Source organism: Lissotriton helveticus, chromosome 11 (assembly GCF_964261635.1).
Source record: "Lissotriton helveticus chromosome 11, aLisHel1.1, whole genome shotgun sequence".
NCBI lineage: Eukaryota > Metazoa > Chordata > Amphibia > Caudata > Salamandridae > Lissotriton > Lissotriton helveticus.
Genome location: NC_136072.1, coordinates 650015937 through 650032872, shown reverse-complemented (window position 1 = coordinate 650032872; position 16936 = coordinate 650015937). Strand labels below are relative to the sequence as shown.

The 16936-nt window shown below is 42.8% G+C and overlaps 1 protein-coding gene across 1 annotated transcript in view; it reads left to right on the top strand.

Moving 5' to 3' along the window:
• LOC144791733 (thiamine transporter 2-like) overlaps window positions 1-16936 on the top strand; it is a 577930-nt gene that overhangs the window by 408195 nt on the left and 152799 nt on the right. The window contains exon 3 of the mRNA XM_078666500.1: window positions 5794-6625. Within this exon, the coding sequence (XP_078522626.1) occupies window positions 5794-6625 (832 nt within the window). The remainder of the gene's footprint in view (window positions 1-5793; window positions 6626-16936) is intronic.

The window sequence follows — 16936 nt, the reverse complement described above, 5'->3', positions numbered from 1 at the left end:
CTGTAAGGTCTCTAAAGCTCCGGGGACCACCACTCCACGGGGCTTTATGTGTTGTGGGATGGCCGGCTTTTGTATTGTCCCGGGGTGCCCATCCCGCCCTCCCATAGCAAGGACATTTGTTTTCTCTTTCAATATCTAAATGACATTGATTTTGTACATGGAGAGCTGCATGTTAGTAACTCCCTATGTGGAAAAGTAATGGTGGCTCCCAAACGCGTAGAAGTTGTGCACCATAGGCGCTGGATTCGTGTACCCTACAGGAGGAACAGTTCTATGATTTGCAAGGCCCTGGGCCAAAAGGGAATGCGCTAGGCCCCTCTAATTTACTGAAGGGAATGCGCGAGGCCCCTCTAATCTATTGAAGTGACCCCTTACAAGTACACAGTTATCCATACTGTTACTGATGCAATTACTGAGTTATATGTATACTTCTTTATATACAAGAAATGTCACAAATGTTGCCTTTTATTTGTGTACTTTATTGCACATGTACCATTGAGAGATATATTTGCTAAACACCACACCCATGAACATGTTAACTCACCCAAACAATTGTTATAACATGTAGTCTTAACGTCATATACTTACTGAATCAACTATTCACACATCTTTGGCAGTCACATCCCCCACAGAACCACACACACATTAATTCTCCCAACCATATATTTAGTTAAGTAACCAACTGGTGCAGCAATTTACAGAACAACTGTCAAAGTAATACAAATATTCACATTGTTTAGTCACTCTTCAATATATTTAATGAGGCAGTATAAATTAGTCAATTAAACAATCAATCACACTGCAACTAAACCCTTTATCCAGAGTTTTTTTTATATCCACTCATTCTTTAATGCAGATTGTTATATATATATATATATATATATAATACATATTTAAATAACAAATCAAACTACATTCACTGGATGTTGTCATCAGTGATGTCATAAGTGATGTCATATGAGATGTCATCAATAATGTCATCAGTGATGTCATTAACCATGTCATGAATGAAGCAATATATATACCTAAAGAGCTGCGTATGAAGGGGCCATACTTCAAAGGAAAGGAAAAGTCACACAAACTTTTTCTCTCTTTGTAAATATGGAGGAGGCACCTGTGAAACCAGTATGTCACATAAAGTGACGTACTGGTGGCGCAGAGGCTTGTAAATCTGCTGCAGGATTGTTTTCATTTCTGCTCATTTTTTTCTTCCAATATATGCTACAATGCACAGCATAGATTGTAGGAGAAAAATGCCTTCACTGATTGTTTTTGTACAGGAAGGTGTGTCTTCCTGGCCGAAAACAAACTCCACAGGACACAGATATTCTTGCACCATGGTGCAAAGGTGCCTGTATCACCACATGCCTGAGGTTTAAGCAGCAGTGCAGAGGGAAGGACAGACTTACAACATATTTATGTACATATGTAGCATCTCTGTGTTTCAGAAGTAGCTCAGCACGCTGTAGCTAAAGAGCTTACAGTATGATGCTATATCACTTCTTTATAGTTCTACAGTTATACATTCACCATATACTACAAATGCAAATTATGCAGTATGTATACATTTATGTAAACTTTTCACACACTAGCATATACATTTAGCTCTTTCTTTAACCAGAGTAGTTAGTTCTGAAAATAACTTTTTTTAGTTTTTTGTACTTTTATATTTTTTTTATTTTTAAACGTTTTTTATTTTTATTTTTTTAAAGAAAAAAAAGTCAACAGGACGACCAAAACCATGAACTTTGAGGGAATTAAAAGAAAAACTAGCATTGATGGTTACCAATTGCTATGCAAACTAGGTCTACTGACTGCTCCCCATAACAAATTAAACGAAAGCACTTCACGCAGTGCATTCTAACTTTCACAAATTGGGGATGTATGTTTGGTGGCGATGTTAAAGAGGATGCCATAGAGGTACTTGGTATTGCCGGTGGTGGAAGTTTATTTGGGCGCAGTCTTCTACATTCTTCGTGAGCATAGTTCACAGGATGCTGGGATTGGAGGTGCTTGCGCATAATAGCAGTGCCACAGGAGTATTTCTTGTTTGGATCTCCTCTGGACAGCACTGCCTGGCAAATCTTGCATGTCACCTTGGTGGCATTACATTTCTTCTGTCCCTCCGGAAAAGTAAAAATTTTCCATACAATGGATGTGTATCTTTTGGTAGGGTGAGGTTCTGGTAGAAATTGTTCAGTAACAAAATCATCAGAATCAGGTGATTCTTGTAGTGGTGTAGCCATTTTTTAATCCAAAAAAGAAGTTTAGGTTTTCAATGACGAAAAAGTGAGGTTTTTCTCAGAACAGGTCTTCTCTTAAGGAAGGTCTAAGAAGAGTGATTATAATGGGTGGGGTTCTTTAATAGTTAGAACAGTAAGTGTTATAAAACAATGAAATCTCTTTTTTTTGGTCACATAGGATGCACGTTTGGTGCGTACACGCAGCACGCATCTAGTGCGACTTCTCAACATTGCATTTAAAAGTAATATAAGTTTATTAAAACTAAAAGAATATATTTTTTTTTCTCCTAATATTTATATTATATATATATATCTTTTTTTGTACCGAAAAATTTCGCGGAAGTCGTGCGTCCACTGCATTGAACACGTACATGACGTCATGCTGAAACGCTCACATGCAGTGTGGCGAGATACGTATATGTTGCGTATGCGCTTGAAGTCATGAACGGGTCGCATAGCAATCGCGCATGAAAATACGCACAAATCGCACACCCCACGTGCATCCTACAGAACAATTGTAAAATGGTGGCTACGTTCTGCGCAGCAATCAAGAGAGGTGTGCTATGGGTGCGGGACTGCTCAAAAAATTATTTTGAAAAAAAAGAAAATATAAAAATATTGTAATAAATATAACAAATATATATATATATTACATTAAAAAATATATATTAAAAATGTGTAATGTAATATAAGAAAAAGATATCTAAAATAAAATATATTTGGACAAACATTGAAAATTGGTATCAAATAAATAAATATAAAAATTAATAGATTTAAAAATTGTTATTGAATAAATCTTTCAAAATCACTGAAAAAAACCTTGGGTTTCAGGCAGGTTATACTTTGGAATTATCATTTAAAAAACCTTTGAAATTCACTGAAAAAACCATAGGTTTCAAGTAGGTTATAGTTAGGAATTAGCATTTAAAAAACCATCATTCGTGACATGGTCAGAGACCTCACTGATGACATCTCAAATGACATCACTGATGACATCACTAATGACATCATCCACATGACAATCTGATACACCTCATCATACACTAGTATAACCTTTCATCACTCACTGTAAAATACAGAGTACCATATTTGAGTCCATTGCCACACCAATACAAGTTTCTAAAAACCCACTCAGTGATTCCTAGATCTACACACACATCGAATCACTTACCTATAGATTCAGTCATACATACTGTCAACAATTAATAGAACACTATCAAATATACTTATACACCTATATCGACATTACACACCAGCACACATCCTATTCACTTATGCAGTCATCTTACTCACTTATGCAAAGAATGGACCAAACTTACATTTACTCATCTACACACTTATACAAACACCACTTCATTGTTTCATATAGATAGTAACTGTGTTATAAATAACTATTACAAGTATACAGTTATCCATACAGTCACTCATACAATCACTGAGTCTTATGTATACTTTTTTTATATAAAACGAGTGTCACATACACAGCCTTTTATTTTACGAGTTTTTTGGAGATATATTTGCTCATCACCACACTCATAAAGATATTCACTCACCCAAACAATTGTTATAACATGTAGTCTTAACCTCATATACCTACTGAATCAACTATTCACACATCTTTTGGCAGTCACACCCTCCAACCGAACCACACACATATTCACTCTCCCATACAAATACTCAGTTAACTAATCAATAACTAATATAGACTTTCACATAGCTAGTAACCAACTGGTGCAGCAGTTTACACAACAACTGACAAAGTGATTCAGATATTCACACAGTTTAGTCACTATCCAATATATTTAGTGAGACACTATAAATTAGTCAAGTAAACAGTCAATCACACTGCTACTAAATCCTCCATCCAGATATTTATATTTATATATCCAGTCATTCTTCAATGCAGATTGCTATATATATAAAACATATTTAACTAACAAACCAAACCACATTCACAGGATGATGTCATCAGTGATGTCATCAGTGATTTCATCAGTGATGTCACTGACCATGTCATGAATGATGTCATATGTGACATCATCAGAGCAGTGGATTGCTGGCGCGTGAGTTATACTTAGTACAACTAACTATCATGGAGGAATTTCAATGGTTTTGTACGAGTGAAATGTCCAGCTAACAATACCACCCCTAAAACCTATGGTTTTTTTCAGTGAATTTCTAAGGTTTTCAATAAATATGTACCACATGTGTGTCCATTACCACAACAAAGAGAGTAAGTGAAAACTATAACAATAGTGACAATATCATTGCCATCTATCACTCTTCCATATCGAGTATAAGGCTCTATTTCTTACCTAGAATTTTAGGGGAACCCACCTCACCACACCTGGCACTTGCTCAGGAAAAAGGAGGCACTGCTCTAAAAAAGGAAATAAGCATAACCAACCATCATTCGCTAGGATGTTATGCCTATCCTGACATCCTCTTTTTCTTGAGCAGTTGCCAGGTGAGGTGAGGTGGGTTCCTCCAAAATTCTAGGTAAGAAAGAGAGCCACACACAAATGTGGCGCATATTTCTCCTTTGTTGTTTTACACATACCTCAAGGTATGACTTTTTCAGAGGAAGATTTGTACACCCTACAATACAGGTGATTTGGTTGTATCATTTCCAACCTCATCGAGTGTACGAATACCAGTTCTATCCATTGATTACATTGATTTATTGAATTTGGTTTCTTTTTACATGTTGCAGTAGCAAAAATACCTTTTTAGTGGGCCCTGACAAAGGCACGGGACAAACAACAGTCCAAGTGTGCCGAAACATGTTGACCACTACATAACACCAGACAGATATTTTGTGAAACTGTCTTTGCACTGTTTTTAGTTTGGACTACGGGAAACAACAATAAAGATAGGGTCTGTCGCAGTCTGATTTTAATCCTACTTGTCACTAAATGCACTGCAATTAGTTCCCACACTATCCGCTGCTCTCAGCAGAAAGTCTAAACAGTCATTTTAGGTTATCAGTTGAACTAAAACATCCTCGGGCTCCCCGATCATTAGGGTGGGGGTGACTTATAAGAGGAGACCCAGATGATGAAGCATGTCACCGAGGTGGTGAGTGATGGGAATCCGGAAATTTATTGTAATTTTCCCATTTTTTAAGTGCCTTAACATTGTGTAGCTTGTTTACAAGCCCCTTGCACCGTCAGTTTGCCACTTTTAATATAGAAAAAGTAACATACCAGCAGCACAAGGGGCTTGTAAATAAGCACTTCTATAAGTAGCTTGCAGTGTACTGGTTAGGTCTATGTAGGTTAGGTGTATGTAGTTCATGTGAAACCTTTGTCTTTCGATATGTTGGGGTGCTCATGCACCTGTATTCTCTTTGTGTTTATTGTTTGTGTGCATCTGTTGTGTATATTTGTGTGTATATTTCCCGTTAATGGATGCACTAAAGTTTGTCTGTATCTGTATTTAATGTATGTAAGAGTGTTAGATGTGTCTGATATCTGTATGTGTGTGCTACACACGTTTCACAATCATGTTGAATAAATCATAATACAACTCTTTATTATCTCCTCAACAGGTTACAAATCAGATATTTCCCGTTTGGACATATTCCTATCTGGCGCTGTTATTTCCTGTATTTCTGCTTACTGACTATTTGAGATACAAGCCCGTCATTATTTTGCAGGGAATTAGCTTCATAACTGCGTGGTTGATTTTGTTATTAGCCAGCGGAGTTCCTGCCATGCAGGCAATGGAGTCTGTCTATGGCCTAGTTGCAGCCACTGAGATAGCCTACTATGCCTATATTTACAGTGTTGTCAGTCCTGATCATTATCAGAGAGTAACGAGCTACTGCAGAAGCATCTCCTTGATTGGCTACACAGCTGGATCAGTGATAGGACAACTTCTGGTGTCCTTAGGAGGTGTGTCATATTTTTACCTAAATGTCATAGGTTTGTGCTCAGCATGCATTGCTTTCATAGCCTCACTTTTTCTACCTATGCCCAAGAGAAGTATGTTCTTCCATAAAACACTGTCAAGAGAAATAACAGAAACAGAAACAATTGAAAACAAGCCTCCTCACCCCCCTATTACTAATGAAGATCAAGGGAGCCATGGTGAAAATGTCTCTCCGGCAGAATTAGCCAGTGCTGGAAAACTGTCAAACCAGGACCCTCTCCAAAGCACTAGCCACAGACATTTCTTTCGAGTGCTTCTGCAGTTGCTGATGAACTTAAAAGACTGTTACTCTACAAAGCAACTCATATACTGGTCCCTGTGGTGGGCATTGGCCACCACTGGCTATAATCAGATTTTGAACTACGTCCAGGTTCTTTGGGAACACGTCGAGCCATCACAAAACTCCACCATATACAACGGTGGGGTTGAAGCTCTTGCAACACTTTTGGGTAAGTTAATTTAGCATTGAAGTTAAGCCAGCATTTCATTTGGGACTAAATGTATTATGGGGATTTACCTGTTTTATTCTTTGGGTAAATGGAGTGATACGTAGGGACTGTGTAAATTTGCTGTGTAAACAAAAGACCCGGGGGCAGATTTATGATAACTGGCGCATCCCCAGAGATGCGCCAGTTATTTTGCGCCGCTGCTCCGCCACCCATGGTGCGCCGCATTTACAATGCGGCGCACCATGGGGCAAAAACGGCACAGATGCGTGACGCATCTGTGCCGTAAAGGTGGCGCATTGCTGGAGTTGCGTCGCAAGCGCGACGCAGCTCCAGCAAGGCTCGGGGGTGCCCCATCTTTACAATGCTGTGTCAAGACCTACGCCTGCTTCAAGCAGGCGCAGGGTTTTGACGCAGCATTGGCCTGAAAGTGACTGAGTGAAATCTTATAGATTTCACTCAGCCACTTTTGCGAGGCGCACCTGCCCCGAAACGCCAACCCTGCGCCGGAACACCCACAAGTGGCGCAGGGCTTTACAACGTGACGCATCTGCCTAGATGCGTCACGTTGTAAATGGGTCGTAGGGATGCGCCACTTTTACGCCGCAGTTGCGTGACGCAAACGTGGCGCATTCCCAACATAAATCTGCCCCCCGATTTACAAAGATTTGCTGTGTCTGGTGGCTTTGTGGACTAATGCGTCCACTGTGGGGGCCTGTGTTTGATCTCATGAGCATAGATTCAAATCCCAGTGGGCCCACTCAGCCTTTCCTCCTTCTGAGCTCGATAAAATGAGTTGGGTAACAATAAGCATCTGTTATGCAGTGGCAAAATACCCTTGGGTGAATGGTTGTCTGGCAAATACACATGATGTGTTAGGATTTTGTGTCTGTGTTGCATCACTTTTTTGATGCAGCCCTATAAAAAAAATTGCAAAGCCAAGCAAAGGCTGATTTGCATGGCTTTGTAAGAAACAGTAAAGCAACACAGTACATTGCAGGAGTTAATTGGGTGGTGCACGGATGTTACTGTGCATCCATCTATGGTTTTTGACACAAACACATAATTATGAAGATACATAGACTTGGGTTTACATCAAAATGGTGTGCCTGCCTGAGGCTGATGTAACTAGGAGTAATATCTGTATTTCTCCTTGTTATTGCCTCTTTGCACATGTGCTGCATTCTGACAACTATACATGCACCATTGCGCTATGGCACAAAAGTGCCTGCATTGGCACGAGGCACCCAGAGAGCTCCAGTGCATGGAGAGAGCAGAACTGCACTATTTCTTTGAAGATATGGGGAAGTTATTCTCGCTTCAGGTGATGCAACACAGCACAGCAACTTTGCTTGCTGAGCTGTTCTGCATCAATTCTTTCTAAATATGCCCCCTAGTTCAAAAGATTTTTTTACATGGTGATCACAGGAGATGACGAGTGAGAACATTATAAATGCACATTGACTTTACTGGGTAATTTCACTTTTTTAGATACAATGTTATTTTTGATTTACCAGTTTTACATTTCTTTTTCGATAGTCCTAGAGAAACTGAAACTGTCGTTGTGTGCACACATAGAGCCTCATTTATGGCATTTTGAAGTAGGGCAGGACAGCGAGGCACCTCGTTGCACTGCCCTGTGCTGAAGTGAAGTGCTAGTACAGACAGAAAGGACAGGAATGCACCATTGTGCGTAAATACAGTGCATTCCTGTCCTTTCTGTCTGTACTAGCACCATTTTGGCAGCCTAGCCCCAACATAGGCACCCTTGCACTATGGTGCAAAGGTGCCTCACTTGCAGGCAGGATTGTTTTGTGCAGGAAGGGGCACCTTCCTGCTAAAAAACAATCCTACAAGGGGTTTTTCCTCTTCTAATGTTTGCTGCAGAATTTAGCACATATGGAAAGAGGAAAAAACAAGGAGAAATTAACATATTTCTCCTTGTTACGTCTCATCTCGGGAGGCAAAAAATGTGACGCTTCTCCAGGTTTACATCACTTTGTAAATCTGGAGCAGCATTACCTTCCATGGGTTTTGCGTGGAAAAACCCACAGCAACATCAATGGAATGCCTCCCAGGGGCAGAATAAGGTGACACAGTGATTTGGGCTGCGTCGCCTTACTCATGATTTATGAGGCCACTCAAAGTCATGCAGGTTGGCTTTGCTTGGCTTCATAAATCCTTCTGAGAAACCTGTATCACGCAAAATTGACACAGGGATCCCATAAATAACCCAGATCATGTAACAATCACCAGCAAGATCTAGGTACCTACACCTTCCATGTGTTTGTTCAGTATTAGAAATCACTATAGCTGGTCTTTATTCGTGAGCCCTACAGCCACTACAGCATTTCTGCAATCGATCTTTGCAAATTAGTATTACAGTAGGTTGGAAGGAATACTAATGCACAATGTAGCATCCTTAAAGTTTTTCTCTTTACTTTTATTCTTCGGTTTTTTACCTTATTCAAAACTAAATACATGCCTTTTTTCCTCTCATGTGTGTGGTCTTTTATTTTTTAACAATCTAATAATGAAACCAAATCCCTTTAGGGTCATGTTTTTGCCCAATCTGTATAATGTCCACATATCTCTAAATCCAAAATCAAAATACTTTTTCTTATAAAATCATAAACTAATGCGCCATATTAATAGACATTACCTATGATCCTCACAAAAACTATTTATTTTGTATTGTTCATTTTCAAAAGCACCCTTACTGTGTCGTATTGGACAAAACATGAACTATCACATCTATCTAGGTCAACCAGTCCATTTATTCAATAACAAACAAAAACTTGTTTCACATCACTCCTCCAGGATTCACGACATGTTTAAATTCAGTCATTATTTAGAGCAGCAAACCGATAGGGATAGTTTCAACCACTTGCAACATTACCCAAACAATGCCTCATATACTCAATATGCCATCTAAATTCACTTTTGTAACAAAGTAACTTGGGTATTGTTGGAAAAGTTATCACCTAAAGCTCTAGGTGTACCACAAATGCTAGGTCCAACACTTGTCTGAGTAAATAGCTGTATGAATTTATATAGGTCTTGGGAGAACCTTTGTTTGTGTAATCTACCAATAATTTACATCTTCTGTATTGCCCATGGTATAGAATTTAACATATTTTGTTTACAGTCAGATTCATTATTTAATACTTTTTTTTTCAAACTATTTTTTAAGATAACTGGTCACCATGGGCCTGATAATGATGGTGGTGGGAGCGCCACTGTGAGCCTGTCAATGGCGGTCTCACCGCTAATGGACCGTGGAGGTGGGCCCACCACATTATAATGACGGGCGAATGGTTGACGGTCGGTCATGCATCAGACAGGGTCAAGCAGCCCGTCGGTGCATCGGAGGATCTTGAATCCCTACAACAGTGGCAGGCACCGCCATAGGGTTTACAGTGCCTTTTTCCGCTGGCCGATTCATGGCGGTTAACCCCAATGAAAAGTCAGGCAGAAAGGGACTTTTGGGACTCCTAGCAGGCCCCCCTTCTGCTTTGCTCTCAGCCTTGTGTTCGGGGGGCACCAATGGTGCACCCCTACATATCCCTGCACCATGTGGCAGGCACTGCATGGTGCCTGCTACATAGTCCAGGGATATGCAAAATGTGTACTTTTTGTACTGTGGCATGTGCTTACAGCCCGCAACACACGACGCAATACAAAACATATACAATCCGACCGCTTTGAAGGCTGTTGCATCCTAATCCCTATAGGGGGATGCCAGTCGGGTGGTCCCATTTCCAAAAGGATGGCAGTTCAACAAAAGTCTGACCGCCATCATAATGAGTCCCCCTATTCCATCGAATGTCCTCTGCATATTTGATTGTGCTACAACCAACATGTCTTTTTGAGGAAACTCAGCTTTCATTTTTAATTTGAAAATCGTATATAAAGATACACATTTTGAGAGTCATACACTTGTGGAACATTGAAAGGAAACCAAGTGAAACTTCAGCATGGGAATGATTGAAAGGCATTATGTGGACTGGTATGATGAAACACTAAATACTAAGCCTTTGAATACTGAGCCTGGTGCTTGAAATTGGCCCACAGTTCACTTAGTTTACAGCAATTTCCTGTTGTCCCTGACCCAAAAGATGTCCTTAGAAGGACACATGGGCATAAAAAAGAGGTTGGGTTCTTTGCTCTAATGGTAAAGGATACACTCAGACACAGAAAGAATCTCTAGAATCTGTCTTGCTTGCTATTTGAGAAATGAGTTAGGACATAAGATCAATGCATCAATAGTGCCACTGACACCAGTAGCTGTTCCATCCAAATCCAAGCTGGTGGCTTTGACATTGCTGGTCTGCTTGACACCCCTTCATCATCAGTCAACAAGTATATCTTACTTGTGGTTGATCCTGCCACTCGGTATCCAAAGGCAATTGGATAGTAGCTAAGCGGTATCCAAAGGCAATTGGATAGTAGCTAAGCCACTGGTAGGAATCTTTTCAAAAGTCGGATTTCCTAAGACATTGATTTGCGACAAGCGAACAAACTGTGGGGCAAATGTACAGGCCCATATCGCCACAGGAACATCACTTTTTGTGATGTTTCTGTGGCGATAGGGGCTTCGCCTTATATACAAGGCAGCATTAAGGCACTTTAACGTAGCTTAAGGGGGCCTTGTAAATAAGGCCCCATTTCACGCTATGCTTAGCATGAAAGGGGTGGGCTGTGGGTGTTGCGGTGGGTGTTCCACTGCAACACCCATTGATTTTGGCACTGCCTCCTATTTACAAGAGCAGCGTAAATAGGAGGTAGCACCAAAATAATGACCAGGAAAAACCTGGTCTTAAATTGGCGAAACAAAGATAAATGCCATATTTTTCTTCGTTTTTGCTTTTCCCATGTGTGCTGCCTTGTGCAGCACACATGGAAAAAGCACAAAGCCTTTTATTGTTTATTTACAGGAAGGTCCCCCTTCCTGCACATAAACAATCTTTAGAAAAATTGACATTTTGTGACTTTTAAGTGTGCTGCATTAAGCAGCACACATGGATGTGAAAAAATGGCATTTCCAGAATGTTTATGTACAGGGAGGGGGATCTCCCTGGAAATAAACTATCTTTCCCCTGCATGCAGACACCCTTGCACTATTGTGCAAGGGTGCCTGCTTTGGGGCCACACTGCTAAGGGGGAAATGCAAGGCTTCACTATATTGTTGTAAATATGTTGCAGCCTTGTGTTTCAGAAGCAGCAGAGTGAGGCGTTAAACCATGACAGCTAACTTTTCACTCCACCACTTCTATTGTACATATCCCCCTGCATCTCCTCTTTCCTGGCAAAAATGTGGTAAATGTAAATGTAAATGTATTGCGACTTATATAGCGCACGTATCACCCGAAGGTATCAAGGCGCTTGCTTAGGGAACCCGTCCTGGTATTCCCCTGTGAGATACCCCGGCAGGGTATCCACAAGGTGAAAGCCAGGCATCCCGCCGCGAGGGGCCGTAGTGGAGATTAAGCAAGCTATTGCCCAGAGTCGCAGAGTGTGACCCTGTGAGTCGAGTAGGCACCGGAGCGAGAATTGTTGAGTCCGTGGAATTTTGAGCCCGAGACCCGCCGAGGCGGGGAATCGAACCCTGGTCCACGGCTGATCTCAGCTTCCGGGTCTGCCGCCTCTAACCACTGAGCCACGCTTCTGGTAGCAAGCTAGTAGAACCTACCACTTCTCCATGACATAACACCTGCCAATGGTTGGTAGAAAGGTTTAATAAGACCCTTAAGAGCATGATGGAAACTCTTCCAGAGGACTTCAGGGGAAGTGAGGTTATCTCCTGCCATGTCTCTTGTGCGCCTGCAGAGAAATTCAATAGAAGGCAGTTGGGTCCAGTCTTTTAGAACGTCTGTCAGGCCACTGTTAGAAATTGGGTCTCTAGTTGTCCAAATAGGAACCACAATCCTAGTCAGCGTAAGTCAGTCACACACTATAAATTATCCTGTGCTCACCATCTGGAAGCTTAGCACTGAGTAGTCAAGCCTAACATAGTAGGCAATGTGTAACGTATTTGTGCAACATAACACGCAGTAACACAATGAAAACACCACAAAACACCAGATAGGAAAAATAGATATGAATTTTATAAATAAAACAAGACCAGAACAACAATCCAATCGACCATGCACAGGAGCAGGTGATGATACATTAACATCCTTGAGTCTCAAGCAACAGGAGGCAAGCCAACAAGCCTTGGAGATCACTCTCGATTCAAGTCTCTCCCTCAGCAGGGTCAGAGAGCAGCAGGGCAGCACAGCAGAAAAGCAGTCCTTCCAGAGCAGCAGTCCCGCAGAGTGACAGTCCCTGTAGCAGCACAGAGGTTTTTCTGACAGATGTTTTTTACAGGTCTAGAAGTGTTTGATATGATGGAGTCAAAGACCAAGTGCTTATACCCAGTTGTGCCTTTTAAGTGGAGGTGACTTTAAAGAAGGGTCTTTGAAGTGCTAGCCTTGGCTCCAGAGTCATTACAGGGGATAATCAGCCCTTTTTGTAGAAGGGTACTCAGACACACCTAACCTTCCTTTGTATGTGGCTGTCTAGAAAGAATGCACAAAGTCAAGCTGTCACCCACTATAGAAGTGTATTAGAGACAGGCTGCAGGACACAGAGCTTTAAGAGCAGAGACATGCCAACTTAATTACAGTGGCATTTCTAAAAGTGTAATTTCAAATCCAAAGGGAATTTAACATTACAATTCCAAAGATATAAAACATACAGAGGTACTCCTTTCTAATCTGGAATTACAGCTTAAAAGTGTAATAAGGATTTCCCAATGTTAACCTATGAGAGGAGCAGACCTCACAGTAATGAAAAGCGAGCATAGGTGTTTTTCACTACCAGCACATGCAAAACTTAAATGTACATGTCCTACCCTTTACATACATAGCACTCTGCCCAATGGGCTACTAAGGGCCTACCTTATGGGTGATGTTTGAGTAAAAAAAGAGGAGTTTAAGGCTTGGCAAAGGGCTTTATATGGCAAGTCGAAATGGCAGTAAAACTGCACACACACAGGCTCTGCAGTTGCAGGCCTGAGACACATTTAAAGAGCTACATGTGTGGGTTGCACACTAAGTGCAGCAGGCCCACTAGTAGCATTTAATTTACAGGTCCTGGACACAGGTAGTATACTCTATTAGGGGCTTACAGATAAATTAAATATCCCAATTGTGGATTACCATGTTTGGGAAAGAAGCACATTCCCTTTAGCACTGGGCAGCAGTGGTAAGCTCTCCAAAGCATTTCATTATTTTTGGACTGGGTCCATGGCCCAATTTGGGGGACTGTTGCAGACCCCCAGGGACCACCACCTCCCTTGGGCTTTAATCAGTTAAGAAGGGGGACAAGCAGCCCCGCTCCTTGAGCCCTAGATGGCCCTGGGGACCATCACCCCCCAGAGCCGGCTCCTGCAAAGTCCCAGGGTGCCCACCCCCGGAACTTTGCCGTTTGCTATGGCACAGTGTGAGCACGGGTCCCGCCCTTCCATAGCAAACACTGCTTTGCTTCTCGGGAGCGAGAGCAGGAAACCTGCTCTCGCTTTAAAGAAGCAAAGCAGAATTGCTTTTGGGCAATGGGATCTGCTTGTCAGCAGCTCCCATTGTTCAAAAGCATGCCGGCCACCGCAGGAGGCGGGGAGCCGGCTGGGACGATGGGGACATTGGGGCTCCCCCCACGGTCCCCAAATTTGAGGGTCAGGCCCTGGGAGATGAGGTCCCCGGGCCAGAAGTTGCCCACACAAGGGGGGCTGTGCAGGCCCCCTCCAGGGAAATTGTTTCAATTTCTTTTTTTAACAAGGCCAGGCCCCGGAGGATGTGGTCCAAGGGGCTAATAGTGGCCAGGGATGCAAGGGGGCCACGTGGCTCCCCTCCCTAAAAAAAAATATTGAGGCAAAGCCCCGGTGCATGGGGCTCTGGGGCCAATAATAGCCTCAGGAGGGGGACCGCGCAGCCCCCCTCCTTAATTTTTTTTTTTTAAATAACTTAAATATGTGGCAATGCCCCGGGACCGAAATCAACAATGGGAAGGTGGTCGCACAACCCCTTCCTGTTTAAAAAAAAAATGCTCAGGCGGGATGAGGTCCCAAGGGCCCAAAAGTAATTAAGGGAAAGGGGGCCACACAGCCACTCTTCCAAAAGAGCAAATAAAAAAAGCTGAAGGCCCCATCCCCTCCCTACACCACTGTGCAAACGCGCCTCCTGGCACGTTCTGAATTAGGGATTAAGTGCCCTTCAATCCTAAGGCTCCTTAGGGGCCAACTAGACCACCAGGTACCTCCAGTAATCCCCACACACTGGGATTGCTGAGAGGTGGTCTGAGGCCACTCCCCTTTTTACAACACTCTGCAAGCGTGCCTCTTGGCACACTGCTGGTGGGGCAATGTTGTTTTATGATATTTTACAATCCTAAAATGGGAGTTTTTGCTATTTCCTCGTTGTGATCTCATCCAGATTCTTTCAGGGCGTGATGGTTATATGTCTGTCTTGCTATTACTATATCTATACCTATATCTATATTACCTACTGGTGGTTGCAGGTGGGTATTATAGTTAGGACCTTGTTTCTATTCAAAACGATTTTTTTCTTTTGCCAATATCGTTGGCGCAGTTTGGCGAATTCTCACAAAAATTTCAAAACTAATGGTTCACTCAGGTCAGCTCCTGTCTTAAACATTTTGGGGTGATTCGTCAAGCGGGGACCGAGAAAAAAGGGGATCCCAAAATGCGTTTTCTCCACGTTAGTTTCCATAGGAACTTTAGACACGGCTACAGCCCCAACTGCTGAACGAAATTACACCAAATTTGGCAAAAAGGTAGCTCTTGGTTCAGAAAGGGTGCTTTTTTTAAAAATGGTGTAAATCCGTTCAGTAGTTCCTGAGAAATTTAAAAAATAAAAATATTGATACCTGAGGGCGAAGGAATATTCGCAAACCCTCCCGAGCACCAGCTTCATTCTGATTGGCTGTCAACATTCCAAACCAGGAAGTGTTGACAGCCATCTTGTGACTCGGTAAAACAAGTCACAAGAAAACAGTAGAAAAAATCATAAAAAACAAGAGAGGGTGGCAGGGTCCCCAAAGGACCCCCAGGGACCCCCATGGCCAAAAAAAACATTTTATTTTTATATACTTTTGGCCAAATTCGTGCAGGGCGCGCGAATCCGGCCAAAAAAATAAAGAAACAAAGCTCATTTCTTTGAACTCCCAGGTAGGCCAGGTCTCGGGGCAATGAGGAAATTATATGCGGCCCACTCGCAGCCCCTGGGACGGCCACCTCCATGGGGCTTTTTAAAAGAAATGCGTGTGGGGATCCTGCACCCATGCTCCCCAGGGACCGCCACCTCCCTGAAGCATTTAATTATTTTAGGGTGGGGGGACCATGGCCCTCCGCAGCCCCGGGGACCTCCACCTCCCCGGGACTACTTTCAAAAACGAAGTGCCTTTCAATCCTAAGGCTCCTTATGAGCCAACTAGACCACCAGGTACCTCCAGTAATCCCCACAATCTGGGATTGCTGAGAGGTGGTCCTCGGCCACGCCCCTTTTTGCACCACTCTGCAAACGTGCCTCTTGGCACACTGCTGGTGGGGCGATGAGGTCCTCTTGAGTCCTGAGGACCTCAGGACTTAATCCCCCAAGCAGCAGTGCGCCAGGAAGCACCTTTGCAGAGTGGTGTTTAAAGGGGACATGACCTCAGACAGCTCTCAGCAATCCAGCTGTTTGGGGCTTACTGGAGTTACCTGGTGGACTAGTTGGCCCCCAGGGAGCCCTCAGGAGGCAAGGGGACTTTATACCCCAAGAGCGTGCCAGGAGGCAGTTTTACAGAGTGGTGGACAAAGGGGGCGTGTCCTGTGTCCACCTATCAGAAATCCCACTATCTAGGGCATATTGGAGGTATCAGGTAGGCGAGTTGGCTCCGAAGGACCCCCAGCAGTGCAGTGGACTTTAATCCCCATCCAAGAGCATGCCAGGGAGCGCATTTGCAGAGTAGTGGGGAAAGGGGGCATGGCCTGCTATGAGAACGTATCAATGCTGCTGTGTGGAACTTACTGGAGGTAATAGGAGGGGTAGTTGTCCCCCAAGGTTGTCCTTGGGGGCCAACTACCCCTCCTGTTACCTCCACTAAGTCCCACACAGTGGGATTGCTAAGAGGACTTATGAGGCCACACACCCCTTTCTCCACCACTCTGCAAACACGCCTCCTGGCACAGTACTGGTTAGGGGATGAAGTCCACTTTATTCCTGAGGGACTTTGGTAGCCAAGAAGAACTCCTGGTACCTCCTGTAAGTACTATGC